Here is a 19,914-nt window from a genome sequence, read left to right on the forward strand (position 1 = left end):
GTCTGTGTGAAGATTTCCAAACTTCCAAACTCCTTTACATATTGCTGCTGCACAGTCGTTACAGTGACACAGCGGCCACTGAAAAACAAGAGTCTTTGATTTCACACAGAAGCGAATGAGTCACTTCTAGGAGGCATTTATCAATAAAACTAACGATGCTCATGTTCGCAGTTCACATAAAAGCTGATAAACACAATCAAAAGGTTCGAAGGCTCAAGTAAGAAAAGAAAGATTATACTGATTTGTCAAGAGCAGAAATGAGGCCCCAGAAGAAACTGAGACCATACTGACATGCAATACAAAGAAATACCCTCATTTTCATTTTTCTTTAGAGACACATTTCCCAAGTCATGGGCCACATTTAACAGAACCCGACTGATTTGAAGACCGTAATGGCCGCGCTTGTGAAATAGGTCACTGGCTCCAGTCTGAATTCTCACACTTTTTCAGTGAGGGATAATGAAATGCCTGCACCCGAGTCTTAACCACAGTCTACCAGGCCAAACATTTAATTGACAAGCTTTAACATTTTTCACAGCTGATCCTGTTCCCCTCCTCGCTGCTCTGCTCCGAGTCCTTTTCCTACCAAATACCCAGTAGGTGCGCTGGCGGAGGGGGAAGGTCTGCATTTTTCTGAGCCTGTAGGTGACTTTATGAGATGTTCTAACAGATGGGTCGGATTGACGGCCAGAATCGACAGCTGTGGTTCTGCTCTGCGGTGACAAAACAGGAGCCAGGCTACACTGTCAGATTTTCTTCTTTGTCTTTCTTTCTTAAAGAAATTCACACAGAGCCAGCAATGTTACTCTGAAGCTTTAAAGATAAATTCTACAAACTCTAGAAATAGTTTGTGTCAAAGGCATGAACATCATTGCTGTGAAAATTAAGCAGATAAATTTTAGTTTTGGTCCAGATTGAAACATCTCAACATGTACTGGTTGGACTGCTGTAAAGTTTTATATAGACATTCCTGCCCCCCTCAGGATTAGGTTTAATAACTCTGTTGATCCCTTAATTTTTCCTCTAGAGCCATCATCAGGTCAAACGTTTGCAAAACCACTGACATTCCCATCAGCCTCTGCTGTGCTTTGTGTTTAGTTCTAATTAACAAATGTTACCTGAAAAACATCAGCATGTTAGTACTGTAACTGTGAGCATGTTAGCATGCTGATGTTAACATTTGTCCATGAATGTGTCATTTGTATGACCTGAATTTATTTTTTTGCCATGTTTTCATATGAGCCTACAGCTACAGTATTTTCCTCTCTGAGAGGTCAGACCATTACATGCTGTTTAATCTTATATGTAAGCTCAAAAGCTAAAATCAGTAGAGGTGTGATTCCTAAACTTCATTGAATTTTTTTGTTTTTACTTCTTTAATTAAAGTATTTACAGATTCTCCAATACTAGAAGCTTTAAGAGAATCGCTAATAGAAATCCTAGTGAGTTGATCGAGGATAAAATGCACAATGTATATGATCTGACCGTATTCCTGTCACTTTTGAATAATCATGTCAGAGCGAGGTGCCAGGAAAAGAAATAAAAACAGCGCCCACAGAAAGCTGATTTATTTTTTTTTCCCCAGTGTCCAATTCACTTTATGTCAGTGTTTTGTTGGTTTTGGAGCACAATTAAGAAATCCATTCCCAGACAACAAATTATATTTATGATGGCCGGATTAATCAAATTTCAGTCAGTCCCATGGAAAACATTTCATAGCTGCTGCAACATTAGGAAAAAGTTAGGCCTATTTGAGAGGGCATGCTTCTAGATTTAACAGGGATGCCCATGGATTAACGTGAATGTCTTAAACTTGTAAATCAGGGCATACACGAAACACAAACCTTACGTCCTCATGCTGTCCTTAACAGTTCACCCACCAGCGTTACTCTGAGCTGCCAATCCCAAAATGAAAGAAAATTGACAGAGGAACAGGAAACAGGGAGTAATAAGAGCTAATTCCATGCTTGTCTGTGCTTTTCACTTTGTTGGGGCAACTTGGCCTTGAGATGTAAGTCACAGGTTAATAACGACATGAACAGGAAGTCTGTGTGCAGACCGGTATGAGGTCAGTACTTCCATGCTGCTGACTGCTTTTGTTTGTCTCTCTGGCGCATGCTGGGAAAACAGTTTGCTGGTCGGGACTTCACAAAGGTGAAAATAATGACTGCAAGACAGCCAATGACAAATGAGGAATAGGTTAACCCATGAGGATTTGATTGAAGTAGTCAAGGTTGTAGGTGAATGAAAGGAAATTCTGTGGTCCAAATGAGGCTTTTTCTGTCTGTGTCAACCGGACAGTAAGTGAAGCAGTGACTATTTGCATTGCAAATGATTTGAAAAAGCTCAATGAGTTTCAGCACAAACAAGCTGTCAGTAAACTGTAAGCAATTCCTGCATGGGGTGAACCTGCTAAAGAACTGAAACAGCAACACAACAGCAACACAAAGAATAATTCCTCAAACGTGAACCAGCTGTTCAATGAGTGTGAATGTCCTCCTCTTTGTCTCTGCTTGTCTCTTCCACACAGTGAAGAATTTGGACAAAAAACAACAGTAATTGAAAATTCGGCATGCTAAACTAAGATGTGGAATGGTTATAAGATGTGTGTGGTTATATCTCTCGAACATCTGCATGTTAGCTTTTGGCTCAGAGTCACGCTGTGCTCAAGGGCAGCTTCACAGAGTTGTTAGCATAGCTGTGTTTTAATTACATCAGCGGAGGGATTTGGCTCATTTGTCTCTTCAAATAAAGGGAGAAAGAACAAGAGAAAAGCAATACTGTAAGTTTATATCAAAGTCAATTATCTCGTCAATGTTGGCTTAAAAGTCTTTCTACAAATCCATGATGACTGAGAAAACTACTGGGGAAGATCGTGGAATACAATTGAGAACAGCCTCTAAATGAACCTTGTGCTCAGACTGTTTTGTCAACCACTTTGTGTGCACTGTGGCAGTCACAAAAACCTCTCCTTTCAGCTAAATCTTGACCTCAGCCAAAACCCAAGTGAGACCCTGCCTTCAAATCTTTCTGCATGCAAAGAATGCACTGAGAGGTCCAAGTCAAATGAAAATCCTCCTCCTGGTGATCTGGTGCAGCTAATTGGACTCGCTCCTTTGCCTCATTTGGAGTACGCCTCTAATAATTCCTAATGCTGCAAACAACTCTACATTACTCTTTTTCCTTCCTCCTCCTCTCACACAAATCCAGTGTTTCTCCTCTCTCAGCTCGTGCAGCTCCACCCACCTGCAGATAAAAGCCAAACCCTCACTAGAGCTGCTGTTCAGCGTCTTTCTCAAACCCCTCAAAGCTCTGTGATATTCCCATCCTGCAGCAGCAGCACACGGACAAAGGTAAGTGATGCGTCACCATTGGCACAGCGGGATTTGATGATGTTTTGGTTGCCGCGGCTGCCATTATTAGTTTGTTTTTGTTTTTTTTTGATGCAACAGAAACATTTGGTGAGCACCCATTAGCCCTAAAGGCATGATCAGCCATAAGGTTTGATTTTAGTCCTGGGGAAAACTGACAAATCACATCCTATTGAATTTTTGGAACAACACATGTGCTGCATTTGGGGTGGCATGTGATTCACAAAGCTCAGTTTGAGGAAGGAAAAAAAATATTCATTTTCATAAGACATTTTACTTCGCTGAACTCATTGCTGCGGAGCCTCTGCTGACAGAAGTCTCTGAAGATAAAGGCTGACAGTTTTCCAAATGCAGGAAAATCCAAAAGAGGCACCTGGGAAGAATAACTCAGACTTAAGCTTGTTAAAATAAATGCACTGTGGAGCATCTTGACAGAACATAGCACCAGTTAATGGAATGCCTTGACATTTTAGAAATTTTAGTGGCATATCCTTTAACACAGAAGGAAAAATGCAGGCACTTTTTCATCCAAAGTTTCAGGAAGAAAAGCATTCAGCATTAAAGATATTGTTGTTTAACTGTCCCACACAAACAAGGACAAAGTCAGCTATTTAAAAGAGGCTTTCTGGCAGCACATTGGCTCCGAGACGTGAGTCAGAGATGGAAAGTTTGGGCTTCAGGAAATCTTTTAGGCAACTTTTTTTTCTGCATATCTTTTACCTAAAACACGCACAAGTGAGTGCTTTCAACCCTGAGACACATTTAGATCCCATTTGTGTCCCCTGCTGAAAATGGATTCTCCACAGTCGTCGCCAGTCAATCTTGAAATGGCAAAACGACAAACTTCTCTGCCTCTCTATCCTCTCAACATAACTTGAGCACAGACTATCTGAGTGTGCACCTGCCAAGAAAAAGTGGTGAATCCCTGATTCACATCCGACATGGATTTATCACAGTGTTAAACATGTACTTGTGAAGCTGTTGGACTGAAATGTGTTCTAATCTAAAACTTGCTTGCAAAAGTAGCCTGCAGGGGCATGAAACCAGGTACGTTCTGATGCGAGCAGAAATGTGGAAATGCGCTTCCAGCTAATGAGCTTCGCAGGCCTTTCCGATGAGCTGAGGTGATAAGCTTCTTAATAAAATTTTAGATACCAGAAAGGTCAGCTGTTACAGAGCTGAGAGAAACTTTTTGCAGCTGTCTCCAACTTTCAGCTCTTGGTTTGTATTTAAAGTGATCGTGTTTTTCCCTTTCGGTGAGAAGAAACTCTTAATTAGGGGAAAATGTGGTAATCTCACATAGTTGAGGTTGAAATAGTTGTACAAATAACTTTCTGATAGCTTTTGATTGCCTTAACTCTTGTAGCGTAAACATTAATGCACTTAAAGGACCGTTGCCATCAGCGAAATGTTATGGATTATTGTTGTTCAGTGCTAAGCAGCAGCAGCAGCAGCAGCACCGTGGAAACACACACAACACCACTGTGCAGATGTGAGGAGGTCAGGATAGTTCAAATCAAGAAAATCTACAGCCTCAGACTTTGGGTACTGCAACACTACAGTAGGTGTGTGCCTGTTATATTGAAGAGTTTATGGACAGTTTATCCAAAGCAGTTTCACGTCCAAACCAACCAGTAGCATGCATGCATTTTTTTTTGGGGGGGGGGGGGTTGTTTGTTTTGTTTTTCCAGGACTGCATGTTTTTTTCATATTAGAAAAAGGAGCCGAATTCCCCACTTCAGCAAATAGTTTAGAGTTAGAGATCTGAGTTTACTTGGATCTTCAGGTTTTGTTCTGGAACAGAACACAATAAATTTACATTTTATGAAGCTCGGCTCAATCAACAATCTATCAGGCTGAAGTTACCTTAAGATTTATGGCTCAGGGAATGAATAAAATTGTGTTGTTTTTCTGCATGCATGTGTGTTTGTGTGTGTGTGTGTGTGTGTGTGTCTCGGGGCCTGAGGGTAACTGGATATGTTCATGTGAACTCTGAGTTTTGGCCCCAGATAAGCTTCACCACTCCAAGTTCTGGCTGTCCAGTAAAAGGAAGGAAAAATGTTAAAGTGTTTCTTCAAAATAAGCTTGTCAGGAATAGACTGCATTTGCTGAAGCTTTTTAATGCAATGACACATGGCCAAGAGTTGATATTATTATTTATTTAGTATATTATTTTATTATTGTACTGAAAAGGATTAGATTTTAGCAATAGTTCCTCAGTTTGCACAAGCTAATGATTCAAGGTGAAAAACTTCAATGTTTCATCTTTTGTGCAGATCAAACCAGCAAGATGGAGCATATTAACGAGAGGTGCTGGTACATGGATGTGTTGCCTTTGGACAGACAGAGTCAGTGTAGCTGTTACTGTCTCCTGGCTGTATAGCTTCATATTTAGTCTTCAGATATGACAGTGGCATGCGAGGAAGCGAATAAGCTTTTTGAGAATGTCAAAAATATTTCATTAAGCATTTATTATTTCTTACAGTCTAATCAAAGCACAATGAGTTCACAAGTGAATAAGTGCTTTTATTAGTTAACTTATTGAGCTAAGGCTGGTGTTACTGTCGGATAAGGTATGCTGCGTTAGTAACTGTGGCAAAACCGTGAATTGCATTCACAAGACTCATGAAAATCTGTCCAGGGACTGAATTTGATGCTTCTGTCAGCAGGCTGTGACTTCATGTATTTGTGACTCTGTTAATGTCTCTTGACGGTATTTTCTCTCGCTGTCTCGCGCTCAGACTCTTTCACATTTCTCACCTACCGAACAGGAAGTGTTTATGTAGCTCAGGGGGAATGCGTCTCTTGATCCTGCAGCTGCAACCTCATGTGTCCAGACGCTCGCCTGCTACCGTGCAGAGCTCCTCAGCCTCAGAAATGGCTCGAAATGTGAAATTTACATCACTTTCAGACTGCAGCTGTGGCTATTTTGACCATCTTCTGGAAGCTATTAATCGCCGACATTAACTGCCACATGGTGATCCCTTCATGTGCAACAAGTGGCAGCTTAGTTTAAAAACACCACTGTGGAATCACAGCTTTAAATTTTGCAGATTTATTACAGAGTATCTTATCTAAACTCCTAAGTAGACAGAGTCTTACTTCTTATTATCCCTCGTAAATACTCCACTGCAAAAACATCTGGACAGTAGCGAGAGGGAGGATCATATTTTTTCTCTGAGTGACATATTTTACAGAGTGACTGCGTAACACATTAAGCTCCCCAGGACTGTCGTCACATCCCATTACTGTCACTGGTCCCACCATGCATGCATGTTACAGCAAAGCTTAAATGATCCTGAAGCATTTTATGATCTCAATAAACAGATATGTGTACAGAAAAGGCAGAGAGTTTGCAAATGTCGACAACTGAGAGCCACCATGACTGATCACTTGTGTACTATGTAAAGTACAATTAGAAAAGTCTCTGGGGAAACCATCATCAACGTGTTAGCAAAGAAACTTCCTCCCAAAGCAACACATAATCATCAGCTAGTCAAGTTTTTAATACGAGGCTGCTCTCACACTCCAAATTCCACCAGTTACTGCTCCTCTGGAAAATTTCACTGGCTCACTTAATTTGTTTTTTTCTATATATTTTCACATCTTGTGTTTAAACCGCAAAAGCATTCATCTTTGGAAATCTTCTGAGGTATTTGTGGTTAATTTGTGAGCGAGTTTATATGTGCCTTCATCTGATTAATTACCTGTGGTGGAGGAAGTATTCAAATCCCTCTTACAAGAAGCAAAACAATCTAAAAAATACTTCAATGCGAGTACAGGCTCTGCATTGTAAGAAACCTGAGAGGAAATGCCTAAAAAGGCAAAATGTCCCAACAAATGTTTATACTTGGCAAAGCGCATTAGAAACAGAATTTAGACATGCCAAGAATTGCAAGTATAATTTGACTTAGACGACCAGTGAAACAAAACAAATAGGCTTTCATACACACGTCGTGGAGTAAAAGTTACAGAAGATCCTCTGAAATGTAGCAAGCAGAAATGGAAACGTAAAGTACAAATACTTCAGAATTATAAGTGTACTTTGTTATTTTCCAGTATTTTTCATTGGAAAGAGTCAGAAACAGAAGAAGGTCGACACTTGGCCTGTTGCACAGTGTGGGCCGTTCTTTTCTGCTTTACATGGTACACAAAATCTATTTATGCAGCTGCAAACTGCAGAATTCCCCTCTGGAGTCTGTGGTTAAAGCATAGTATAAGCGATAAGATCTGATTATCAGCCAAACGTTGTTATTGCTTACAAAAATAATCATTCACTCGTGGAGCGTCCCTTTGAGGGCCAGCGCAAATATGAACAAGGGAGCAAGAAAAAGCTGGGGCAAAACCGCATGAAGCTCAGGCGAAAACTTGGAAAAGTCTGAAAACCCTCACAAGTGTTTCCTTCCTGCTCTGCAAGATAGTGGAGCAGGTCATGTAAAATAAGCTCTCTTCAGAGTAAATATTTTCAGATTCAAAAATGCATTCTTCCCAACCCTGCTCGCCATTGATTTCTTTTCCTCTCTAAACATGGGAACAACTTCTGTAAGATCCTACACTGCAACTTAGTTCTGCAATTGCCGTTAATGCTGTCCACTGACACCAGGTACTCAGTTTTGACAGGACCTCTTTGCCTGATATGAAAATTGCGGCCAGACTTTGGGTGAGCTGTGGTTCCCTGAGCTGTAGGAGAGGGAAAATCTGTCAACGATATGAGTGGGAGGGAGGTGTAGGTGAAGTGATATGCATGTACGTCTGTGAGTGTCAAAGGTTAGGAGAGCAGTAAGCAAACACTGCAGCTGCCAATTTGAGACTCACCCAGACGCCATTTCCCCTTTGCGGTCACTTGGTTATTTGGAGCATCAGTTTGAAATGTGTTACCACCTCAAAAGCGAGGCTTTTCAATCCCGCTGAAGGTCGGCTGACCCCTCATCCGCCTTGTCAAGTCTGAGGCCGCAGACACCCTCGAAGACGACTCCGGCCTTCGCTCTGCAAAGAGATCGAGTAGGTGTGAAGGAATGCAATAGGTTGGAGAGGAACTGGAACGGGTGGAGTAGTTTTTGCTTCATTTTTCAACTGACCATGGGGAAACTCAGTGACATGCCCTTCCCATCGAGATATGCTGAGCTGTGGGGGGAAACAAAAACGTTACTGGACGATTGAGGCGGGATAAATCACCTGCTCGGAGACAAAAAGGGCAGCAAATACAGGGAAGAAAAATAGCTTCAGATCCAGACTATGTTCAAAATATGACTTGTGGTTTGTGAGAATAATGCACTGAGAGAGTGTTGTTGCTCTGTGGACTGTACTGCAGCTGGAACACAGTCGGCATGATGTGCAATTTCCAGTATTAAATACACACAAAACAACAATAAATCTGATTTTACAAGTGTTTAAATCAGCTATAAAGCACAAAATGTTTGTCAGGATAATTTGCTCTTTTCTTGCCACTCGAAGCACAGTTCTCCACCCAGTCTGTGGAAAACACCATGAAACATGATAGACTGATACCAGTATTAACGGGTTGAATTTCCAATTCAACATTGGAGTTTGGCTCCCTCTGTTGAGCCATCAGCCTCACTGCTGGCCTTGTCTGCAGTTTTTATTTTCTGATATATGCTGCCTTCTTATGCTCTGCATTTAGGATATAATCAGGGTTGCAATTGATTGTTTGATCCAATAAATATAACAAATAAAAAAAGTGCCACATGCCCTTCATTATTACTCTCAACCAATCCTTACAGTTTAATTTTGCACCACATCATTCAGAGAAAAGCAGCAAATTTTCACCTTAGAAAAGCTTAAACCTGGAATTTGGGGTAATTTTTCCTTGAAAAATTGCCAGTTAAATTTTCTTCTTTAACCTCAAGGTATGAGGCATTTCCTGTGAGTCTTGTCTGGAGAAACAGACAGACAGTCGCCCAGGAGAATCAGTGCAGACCTGGAGTGTTTTCCTTATAAAGGTTAGGTAATAACAGCACCAACTCACACACACACACAGACACACAGACACAGACACACACACACACACACAGGTGCGTTCCCCAGATGTCGTCTTGGCGCTTGTGCTGCTTCTGTCAGCTGATCACTGCATTCCTGAGTGAAGTTTTTCAAACTGTGCTGACAGAACACATATATGTATTTTGCATTATTTCAAAAGTACTGCTGTTAAAAATGTTAAGACTTATTGTTTTTCTCCCCCAAGGCCAACAATTATGAAAAAATACAAGGCGAGTACAGACGGTGAAAGAGAACATCTGTATTGTTGCTGTGTTTCGTGTATGTCGGCACAGTGGGTTGTTCAAACACTATTAGACTTAACCTTCAGTGTCTATGGGAAGAGATAAATTTAAACAAAAGCACAGGCCAAATTACTGTCATATTTTGCATGTAATACAAAGCAGAATTTGAACTAGTTTTTCTTTTAAACTGAAGAAAGGACTGTATCTAACAAAGCTTGTACATTTACTGAATTACTTTTATTTATGGGAATAAATGGGAATCAGGATCGCAATAGGTCAGATGTTTTTCCGAATCATCTGGAACATTATCAGAAGTTGTCATAAAAATATTCCACAAATGTATTCATTTGGGATCTAATTTACAAGCATATGAATGTGAATCATATAGCACGCTGCAGGATGTCTCCATTTCAGTATGTTGACAGTCGAGCTGTTAGCTCTCTGCTGCTCTGAATGTAAAAGAAAGACTCTCTGCGATCTGTTTAAATCACAAAAGCCAGGCTTGACCACATGCAATTAAGACTGGCACCCATATCTGTAAGCAATGACATGCCTCTGTTCCTCATCGTTTGTTTATCGAGCAGTAGAGTCGCCCATCTGGAATCGGTCAGGAGACACGGAGGAGAAGTGGAAATTTGATTGTTTTCAAAGCCAAGCTGGAGGTGATAAAAGACTTGTGGCTCATCACCAAATTGTGGTTGTAAGTGTTGGCAAGGAAGTTCAGAGGAAGCAGCATCCATTCTGAGGCATGCAATCCGCGCTGGATGGGATTGTCATCACCAAGCGAGGAGTCTGGAGGTGTCTGAGAAGTTCATGTGCCAGATGAAAAATAAGCAAGAAGGTTTTCTGAAGAGCGAATCCAGTTTGGTCTTGGTGAGATTTGAAGAGCACACAGTGGGATTTAAGGATGTCAAGCATAGATATTTATTGTCGAGCTGTCTGAATTTCAACACACAACGGGATTTTGTTCCTTCAGAAACTGGTGCAACAGAAATTAATGTTTTCTAGTTGCCAATAATGCAGTTTTCTCCCTTGAACCTCAACTGTCTTGTCTAATAGTCCCCAGACCGTAAGAAGACTATTAGAGGAGACTGTAGTTCATGTGATGGATGATATGTCTGCAATAAAGACACCAACAAAAACATCATGTGTTGGGAGTCTGGAAACCCTCTCCAGCTAAATGGAAATAAATTTCATCTCGTACATGTACGCTCTATAGAAAAGTTATGGCTCCCTGTCTGCAAAGGTCAGACCTGTAGACCTGCACTTTCAATCCAATTATAAGTACAAGTACATTTGAGTACTTGCCAAAACCAAGTACCAAAATGAATGCCATTACACTTCGTACATTTACTGCAGGGACACCGCGCTAACGCTGCTCGCCCAAATATCAGTGGTGAAGCCGAGGGCCCAAATGTCTTGCAACAGGCTGTGGATGTGCCTCTCGTTTAGCTTTGGCAACACTGCGTCAGCGATGTGGTGTCGGCGAGGAATCTCATACCTCCGCTCCAGTACACTGAGAAGAAGTCTAAATCCCATATTATAAACACCTGACAATGGCTGGTCATCAAGAGCAATACTGGGTAAGAGCCTCTGGGTTGTCTCTTGACATCTTCTCCCTCTTCTCCAGAGTTTGGTGCTGCTATTAGCAGTGACGTGCGGTGAGGTATGCGGTTGGGGAGGCACGGACTTTCAAAGTCAGATTTACAAACATATAGTTCTAATGAAATAGAATAAATTCACAACTCAGTCGAAGAATTTTAAATTTATAGTGGCTCAGGCTCTCATCTCTCTGTCGTATTTGGACAGGAAATACTATTTAATAATATTTAAGGAAATTCCTTAAAATATTCTCTTTATTTTGCACAAACACCCAAAAACACCCAAATGGTAGAGATTACAAAACTAGTAAGTCAGGTCATACACATTCATCTCATACACATTCAGATCTAATTTGGATTTGTCGCAAATGTTATACATATGAAATGTAGAAAAGTAAACTGTATGCTGCTATCATTACATTCTGGCAGCTGGGCTGATCTCTGGTCAGTCTCCAACACCAGGTGAAGACATTAGCTTCAGTCCCCTGATGAAGCCCCGGAGGAGTTATTTTAACAAAAGAAAGCAATTCCTGTGCCGTGAAATACCAGAAAGTACATGGAATTTCTTTTCCTCTGGGCTTTTGCTTTAAATAGCTCAAAAAATGTCTCATCAGTACATGCTTGTGGATTAGTAACTGGAAGCTTATGGTTGTGCTGGAAAAAAGCAGTTCCAGAAAATTAAATCTCCTAAACGGGTGACCCCTGACCCCAAGCAACGGCATGATAACTTTTACTACGTACTCTGTGATGAAAAACAGACTCAAACCAGAACAGGATGATTTATGAAGAGACTTTATTTATTGTGTTAAAACATTGGCTGTACAGGATATTCAAAGCCAAACACACAGACAGTGTAATGTCCTTATAATTCAGCATTTTCCCAGTTTTAGTCTGTGGTCCAGTCTCGGTTCCTCTAATCACCTTCCCATTACATCGTCTGGAATCCAAAAGATGACGGATGATACAGACTTTCTGTAATCAAAACCTCTCTATCCTCAAAGTAATTGGTTGCTGCGTTGGAGTAAATAGCATGTTTGCTTGCAGACGAGAGAAGCGCTCAGGCACGACTGTCCAATGGAAATATTAAAATACAATTCAATACCATGAAATTGTTCCAGTTGTTTCAACCGTCTTTAAAAACAAATGCCGTGATTACGCATGTGATGCTGCAGCCAGGCAGAAATTTTGTACTGGCAGCAATAACACAGCATATTATAAAAGATGAATGCATGCTTTGTTATTACAGTTTTTTTTTCTCAGTCCTCACATGATTCACTGCGTAAAGTTTTTTGCACAAATTGTTTTAAAGTAAAACAAGCCAGAAAAATCACAATATTTTTATATAAAACTACTTCAGTGGTGTTGACAACATGCTTAACTTTGTGCTTAACACCCTGGCACATTTTTATAGGTTGTGTTGTTTTGCAAAGTTCAGTAACTGACACAATCTGAAATATGTACGTACTTGATGGCAGTTTCAGGAACAACAAAAAAGCAAAAAGTAAGGAAAAGTGGACCTGCTTTCATAAACCTCACCGAGTTTAGACAGATGCTGTACACAAACGAGCTCTGTTACTCACGCAGTGAATGGACGTGTCTTTGTGTGCTGCGTCAGCCACGAGGACCGGACGTATCCTTGGAGGTTGGAGGGAACATGTGTTTCAAAGCACCCGTCTGTCCTCTTTGTTCTGTTGACTTGTTGTTTCATCGAGGTCGTCTCATGTCCTTGCCAAGTATTTGCTATTTTTGATTGTCTGCAGAGAGTAGGTTACATTGTGAGAGTTTTAATCAGTTCCACATCCCCGCATGAGTAATCGTGTTCAATTTAGAAGGTCAATACGTGAGAATCAATCCCTTTCTGGTTTGATATCTGAAAAAGATGTTGAACAAATTTGCTCCAGCAATAGGGATTTGGAGAAACATTAAAAGGAAACTATGTGCGTGGCACTGAAACGCTGAGATGACCGAGTTTTAGTCAGCTGACAAACTGCTTTAAAATAAGCCTTTAAATGGGAACCCTTCATTGTCTCAGTCTCTTTTACAAAACATTCATTAGAAATGTAAAGCTATACATTTACATGACAACTTTATGTCCTTCCTTACTTCAGATTTGTCACTTGTAAATTATTGCACACAAAGTAGCATAGACTTCTGACTGTGATGCACACAAAAAGCATGAAACACAAACTACTGCTTGGAAAAACAAAAAGAAAAGAACAAAAAAGAAATTACAAGATTCTGATGAGTTTACTTTTGAACTAATGGTCTGATGCAAACTGTTTTGGCATGAATCTGTGACGGTGACAGAGCGTCTGCAGGCTCTGTCCATGGTGCTGGATCTATAGTTTGTAAGGAGCATCTTTTATGTTCACAGTCCTCTCAATTCAGGTAGACCTCAATGGCAACCAAAAACTAGCAGACTTCCAAATGATTATTAAATCTTTCACGTGAGGTTTAGCCTTTCCACGCTAATTTCCACATACAAGAGGATGAAAACTTCAACATTTAATTCAGTCCTGCCTTGTTCTGACTGCATGTTGCACATTTCATACAGATTTATGATTTTACATTTCTGTTACATTTACCTTTAATGCTCTCATCCCTGCATTCCTCAAGGGAGGAGGTGTGTCTCAGCATAACTGTATCAAGGCCAAAATATGTCCACCAGGTGGAGATGGCATCTTCGTGTTACAAACCGCAGGCCGCCGCCAAAGGTCATCACCTGGCATTCATCGAACCTGACATTCATATTTTCACAGGGCCCAGCAGGACTGCAGCACACACCTGGCTGGACTGCGTACATGACCACCGTCCCACCCATGACTTAAAAAGACACATAAAAGCAGCATAAACGAAGAAGGGGCAGGCCAGAGGGAGCAACGACCTTCAGCCTGACAGAAGGAACAATCTGAAAGTGAGAGAATTTTATCGTGCTGCGTGGTGAGATGCATACAGCACTCTACATTTCCATCAGTATTTACTATTTGTTATGAAATCATCTGAGAGCATTTGAGTACAAGATGGAATATTTAGCCTTCCGGAAGGTGCAGGTATTGCATTTAGGTTGAAATGTATTTATTAACGCAGGCCCCCAAAGAGGTCCATTTCAACAGAATTATGAAAGTACAGTAAATATGAAACTTCATCTTTAACTTTTACTATGGAAGGTCTTAATTGTTAGAGTTAATTCCAGGCCACATAACATACTGTCAACGTGTTCAACAAAATATTTTTTTTGATGCACTGAATCCCCCTGCAACGTGATCTGAAAGAATGCAAAGAATTGCTGCACCCAATTTTAAGCATCTAATTTTAAAAAAAGTCTTAAAAAACAGAAAATTGGGGGGAAAAAAGCCCATCATTTTGAAAAATGGTTTAATTGAAACCTCCAAAAAGTATCAGAGCTGAACACTGTGACAATGCTTTTTTGTTACAAACTCTGATACTTTTTTTTTTTCTTATTTCAATTATTTCGGCTTCCCAGAAACTTTGTTCTCTTTGGGACTGTTTCAGGAAACACAAATACCACAGCGGAGGAAAACATACATTCAGCCATCGCCATTTATTTTCACACCGTGCTCTTGGCAGCATTCAACCAATCTCTTTAGTATAGACAAGTTTAAAGGATTAAGCATTATGTCCAAAAGTGACCGCATCCCCTGCGGGGCCTCTTAATTACACTATATGTTTTAGCAGTGTGATTCACTTCAAGGATTCAAGACTCTGAGGCTTTTACCCAGCATGTTTGAATAGATGTGTAAGCAGGGGGAAGGAAGGACGAGAGGGAGATCAACCAAAGTCAGGAAGCGGAGGGTTTTTGTTTCCTTTTTCTGGTCTGACCACAGTGGGTTTCATTAGACCTGATGTGCTCGCTTTTGAAATCCTGTCTTGCCTCAGAGCACAGCCTGCTGGCCGTGGACTAACATGAAGGCTCTGCTCTGATGGCACAGTGCGTGAGTGTGTGCGTACTCAATACTGTACAACCCAGCAGGCCCCAGTTTGATGGAACAAATTCAAACTGACACGTTTTGATTAACTAATCATTAACTAAACCATTAATTAGAAAATAAAGCACCTCTGGTAGGATCTGTGCTGGATGCTGCTCCCTCCTCCTCCTTCCCCTTCATGTCTTGATCAGCGCCACGTTCACCTGGAGACAGTAAAAAGGACAACTTAAGTACTAAAGTACCATACTGAAGTGCAAGTTTGAGGTTACTGAGTACTTGAATCCAACTTTATATTTGTACTTAACTACATTTTTACTCATTACCCATCCTGTCCAGTGAAAACCCTATAACCTGTAAATGCCTTGATTTTGAATATTTGAGCTAAACTGAAGGACAGAAGGAGAAAATTCTCTTACTTCTTCCACTAAATTAACTATTTGAAAACATCTTTAGGATTAGCTAGAAAATACATGGTCCTCAAGCCGAAAACAGGGCTGTTTCTGAATACTTTAAGTACATTTAGCTGATAAAATGTAGGTACTTTAACTTAAGGAGGAATTTTACTTGTGGTGGAGTTTTTTCCACAGTGTGGCATTAATACTTTTTCTTTTAAGGAGAGGATCTGAATACTTCTTCCACCACTGTCCATCGGTTAAGTATTTAACAAATCATTGGTGTTTCCGGGTTGGTTAGTAAATACTGTGTGCCTTACGGATGAGTATTCTAGGACAAATTTATCAAATTTATGTGCACTGATTCTAACTACAACTACTAACTTCTAAGTATAAATGTTAAACTAACATGAGGCGACTTGTAAGGTGCAACAAAAACAAAATATAATAGATTACAAAGAGACCAACAGTATGCAAATACACTGTTATATTTTGACAATAATTAACTTAATTTTCTTCTCTCCTAAAGGAAATGGTGTCCGTAGCCCTCCGTTCTTTCAGTCTCCTCATCGCAGTGTTCCAGCTGTCTTTATTACACCTCACTCACGGTGGGGCGTATTATGGACATAAACAGCCGCCTCAACAACACCAGCCCTTGCCACAGTACAATGACGGGTATCCTCAACAGCAGTTTGTGGGGAACGAGATGCCACACCTGCCTTATGGCAAGGAAGTCCCATTACTGCCTCAATATGGGAAAGAGCTTTCACAGCTGCCTTTGCAAATGAGCAAAGCAAGGCCACTGACTGACACCAAAGGTGAGGTCAACTAGTAAATGGAAAATGTCTGTCAACTGTGTTGTTTCTGATTTTTCTTGCAACAAAAAGGATAATCCCAATAAGCCATTAATCAAAAACGCAATCCAATTTACACAAATAAATAGAAATGAGATCATATCACAATCATTTCTAGGTTTTTTTTTGCTTGATCAGTGTTTGTTAATTTAATTAATGTTCACTTCTCGCCACTAAGTGTTCCCTCTTCTTCTTCACAGGACAAACATTCCCCAGAGGGGCTAAAGGACCGCCTCCCCCTGGGCCCAGTGGAGAAATTATCAGAGAGGCATCACAAGGAGTTCAGGGCCTCCCAGGACCACCAGGACCTCCAGGGCCACAGGGGCCCTCTGGGCTACCAGGCCAGGGATTGCCAGGGTTGCCAGGAAAACAAGGGCCACCTGGTCCTCAAGGCTACCCAGGAATAGGAAAACCCGGGATCCCAGGATTGCCAGGAAAACCCGGAGGACACGGATTACCAGGAGCAAAAGGCGACTTCGGTCCTGGTGGCGGTGAGGGACCAACTGGACTCCCTGGGCCTCCGGGACTCCCGGGTCCCCCAGGACTCCCGGGGATTGCAAAATCTGGAGGTCAGGGGCTGCCTGGACAGCCGGGTCATCGAGGGGAGCCTGGACAAAAAGGTCCACATGGGCTTCCAGGTCCCCCAGGCCCCAAGGGAGACAAAGGACTTGGTATTCCCGGTTTGCCAGGTTTAAAAGGACCCATCGGACCACCAGGTCCACCCGGGCAAGCAGGTCTCCCTGGGGTCAGTAAACCCGGCCTAAACGGTCTCCCCGGACAGCTGGGAATACCGGGAAAGCCCGGACCTCTCGGAGAGCCGGGACCAGCAGGGCCACCTGGTGAAAAAGGCCAACCAGGACCACCAGGCTTGCCTGGAATTGGAAAGCCAGGAAAAGATGGTTTCAGGGGGCAACCGGGGCTTTCAGGAGGGAAAGGGGAACCAGGCCCTCCTGGTTTACCAGGGGGTCCAGGCTTGCCAGGCTATGGAAAACCAGGGTTTCCAGGACCAAAGGGTCACAAAGGACACGCTGGTCTCCCAGGACCTCCAGGCCTAAAAGGCGACAAAGGTCACGGAGGACTTCCTGGGGTCATCGGTCTCACTGGACCTAGTGGCATTCCAGGCCCACCCGGGCCAATTGGGCTTCCTGGTAATGTTGGGTTTCCGGGGCAAAAGGGAGAGGATGGTATTATGGGACCCAAAGGATACCCAGGAAAGAAGGGCGATACGGGGCCTCCAGGTCTTCCGGGACAGCCAGGGTTATCGGGAGTAGATGGGCAACCAGGACCACGAGGTTTTCCAGGGCCTGTTGGCCCCAAAGGAGAACCTGGGATGAGGGGTTTACCTGGTGCCCCTGGTAGCGTAGGACTAACTGGACCAAGAGGAGAGGGGGGACAACCTGGAGAGAGAGGTCACCAGGGACCACACGGTATTCCAGGGCTCACAGGACCAGGGGGACCAATTGGACCTCCAGGGCTGCCAGGGCAAAAAGGCGAAACAGGCCTGCCTGGCAAACCTGGCTATCCCGGCGAGGGAAAACCAGGTCTCCCTGGTCATATTGGTCCTCAAGGTAATCCTGGCCCAAGTGGCCCTGCTGGACTTCCAGGGCAGCCTGGACCGCCTGGACCACCCGGACCTCCTGGATTACCTGCTATATCTCCCGAGCTCGGACAGATTCTCCCCGTGAGTGGCCCATATAATGGCCAAAAACAAGTATACAAGAAGCCAAAGAACGGAGGGGACATTGGCGGAAATGCTCCGGAGATGCCTGCGTTCACAGCTAAGCTCACAAACCCATTCCCTCCTGTTGGCTCTCCCATCATCTTTGATAAACTCCTTCACAACGGCAACCAGGACTACAATCCTCAAAGTGGTATTTTCACCTGTAGCTTACCAGGGATCTACTACTTTGCCTATCACGTCCACTGCAAAGGAGGTAACGTGTGGGTGGCACTGATGAAAAACAACGAGCCAGTAATGTACACGTACGATGAATACAAAAAGGGCTTGCTGGATCAGGCATCGGGGAGCGCCGTACTCCCATTACGGAAAGGAGACACCGTCCATCTACAGCTGCCATCTGACCAGGCTGCAGGACTTTATGCCGGTCAATATGTCCACTCCACATTTTCTGGGTACTTACTGTACCCGATGTAAGGAATGTGTAGAAATAAAAGTGGTAGTCATGACATATTGATGGTCAATTTTCCCAAATTTATGGCAAAACTACTGTGGTCTCCAAGGTACAGTGTAGGTCTGGTGAAATGGTTTACAGCGAGCGGTGGCAGAAGAATCTTTTTTTATAGATATAGTAGCAACATACGTCATTGGATATTCAGTCAGTGGAGCCTCAGTCATTGGCAATGAAATGTAGGAAGTTTCATGTGAGGGCTCAGAGTAGTGGAGAGTAGAGATTTTCTTTAAAGTAGTACTGCCAAATATCTCAGTTGTCATATGTCTTATACGTTTACATTGTGCATTTACTCTTATATCCATCCGCACACAATCTATCATGACATGGCTGGAATAATTCATGGAACAATGAGGCTTAATGTTGCTGAATCGTATTTACTTTTCATTCATTTTTTGCTTTACAGTTATATACTGTATACTTGGCACATAAGATTGTATTCTTTTCATTGTACAATGCATTTACTCGCAGCTATCGGTCCATAATGTTGGATCATGTATTTGGGGTCATCATGCAGTTATTAAGTTATTGTTTGTCTTTCTACATTACTTTTGAAAATGCAGCATTTTTATACATTTTTTTATATATTCAGCTGACAGTTTTCAAAGTATTTGGGTGAATCCCATTTCATACCATATCTCAGTCCAGAACAGAACCAAAAGTACGGCCTTCCTCACAGTTTCGCAGTGGAGCTCTAATTGGTGGTGACCATTTGATGTCAAGATTTGTCTTGTTTTGTTTGTAATAAGTATGAATTCTTTTAAAGGTTTTCGACGGTTTGTCAGCATTGTCTGTAATTTATTTGTTTGACTACTGATTACTCGGGATTGTGTTAATGTGTGTGTGTTGACAGTAAATGACAGAATTCACTTCAAAATGCAGAAAACAACATACACCGAGAGTCAAAAAATATGTTCATGCTCATACCCATTGATCCCACCGCGTCTCAAGTTTTTATTATTTTTACTATAATTGTTTTGTACTTAATGTCTTCAAACTGTGGATGTGCAATTTAGTTTTTTCTCCTCCTTTTTTTTTTACATTGCTTTACTTTGGACCATGGCGCACAGCATTAAATGGGAAACTGTGCCTGTAGTATGTGAATTTTGATAATTATTGCTTTGAATGTTTGGATAATGACTGATTAAAAAATTAAAGATTTTTGCCTTGACTTTTCCTTGCCATCAGACGTATTTAAGAGTTGCATTCAGGACATTATACCATCGAAAGGTAATACGGTTTTTTTCATGACTGTTTTGATGCTTTATGAGAAACCAAAGGGGCAGTTTTGATGGCAGGTGGCTCACGCAGCATGACGTTC

At 41.9% G+C, this 19,914-nt stretch overlaps 1 protein-coding gene across 2 annotated transcripts; it reads left to right on the top strand.

Moving 5' to 3' along the window:
- The first annotated feature begins 3,197 nt into the window (after positions 1-3,197).
- LOC124055188 (collagen alpha-1(VIII) chain-like) lies at positions 3,198-19,764 on the top strand. 2 transcript variants are annotated; one of them, XM_046381730.1, is made up of 4 exons: positions 3,198-3,353; positions 13,971-14,125; positions 16,080-16,368; positions 16,605-19,764. In XM_046381730.1, exons 3-4 carry the CDS (start codon positions 16,083-16,085, stop codon positions 18,557-18,559), a joined length of 2,241 nt encoding a protein of 746 aa, XP_046237686.1. In that variant the 5' UTR covers positions 3,198-3,353; positions 13,971-14,125; positions 16,080-16,082; the 3' UTR covers positions 18,560-19,764. The 2 variants fall into 2 exon arrangements, with proteins under 2 accessions (XP_046237686.1, XP_046237687.1); XM_046381731.1 differs by lacking the exon at positions 3,198-3,353 and having other exon boundaries at positions 14,032-14,151.
- Positions 19,765-19,914: the final 150 nt, after the last annotated feature.

The sequence above is a fragment of the Scatophagus argus genome, chromosome 24 (genome assembly GCF_020382885.2).
Source record: "Scatophagus argus isolate fScaArg1 chromosome 24, fScaArg1.pri, whole genome shotgun sequence".
Lineage (NCBI taxonomy): Eukaryota > Metazoa > Chordata > Actinopteri > Scatophagidae > Scatophagus > Scatophagus argus.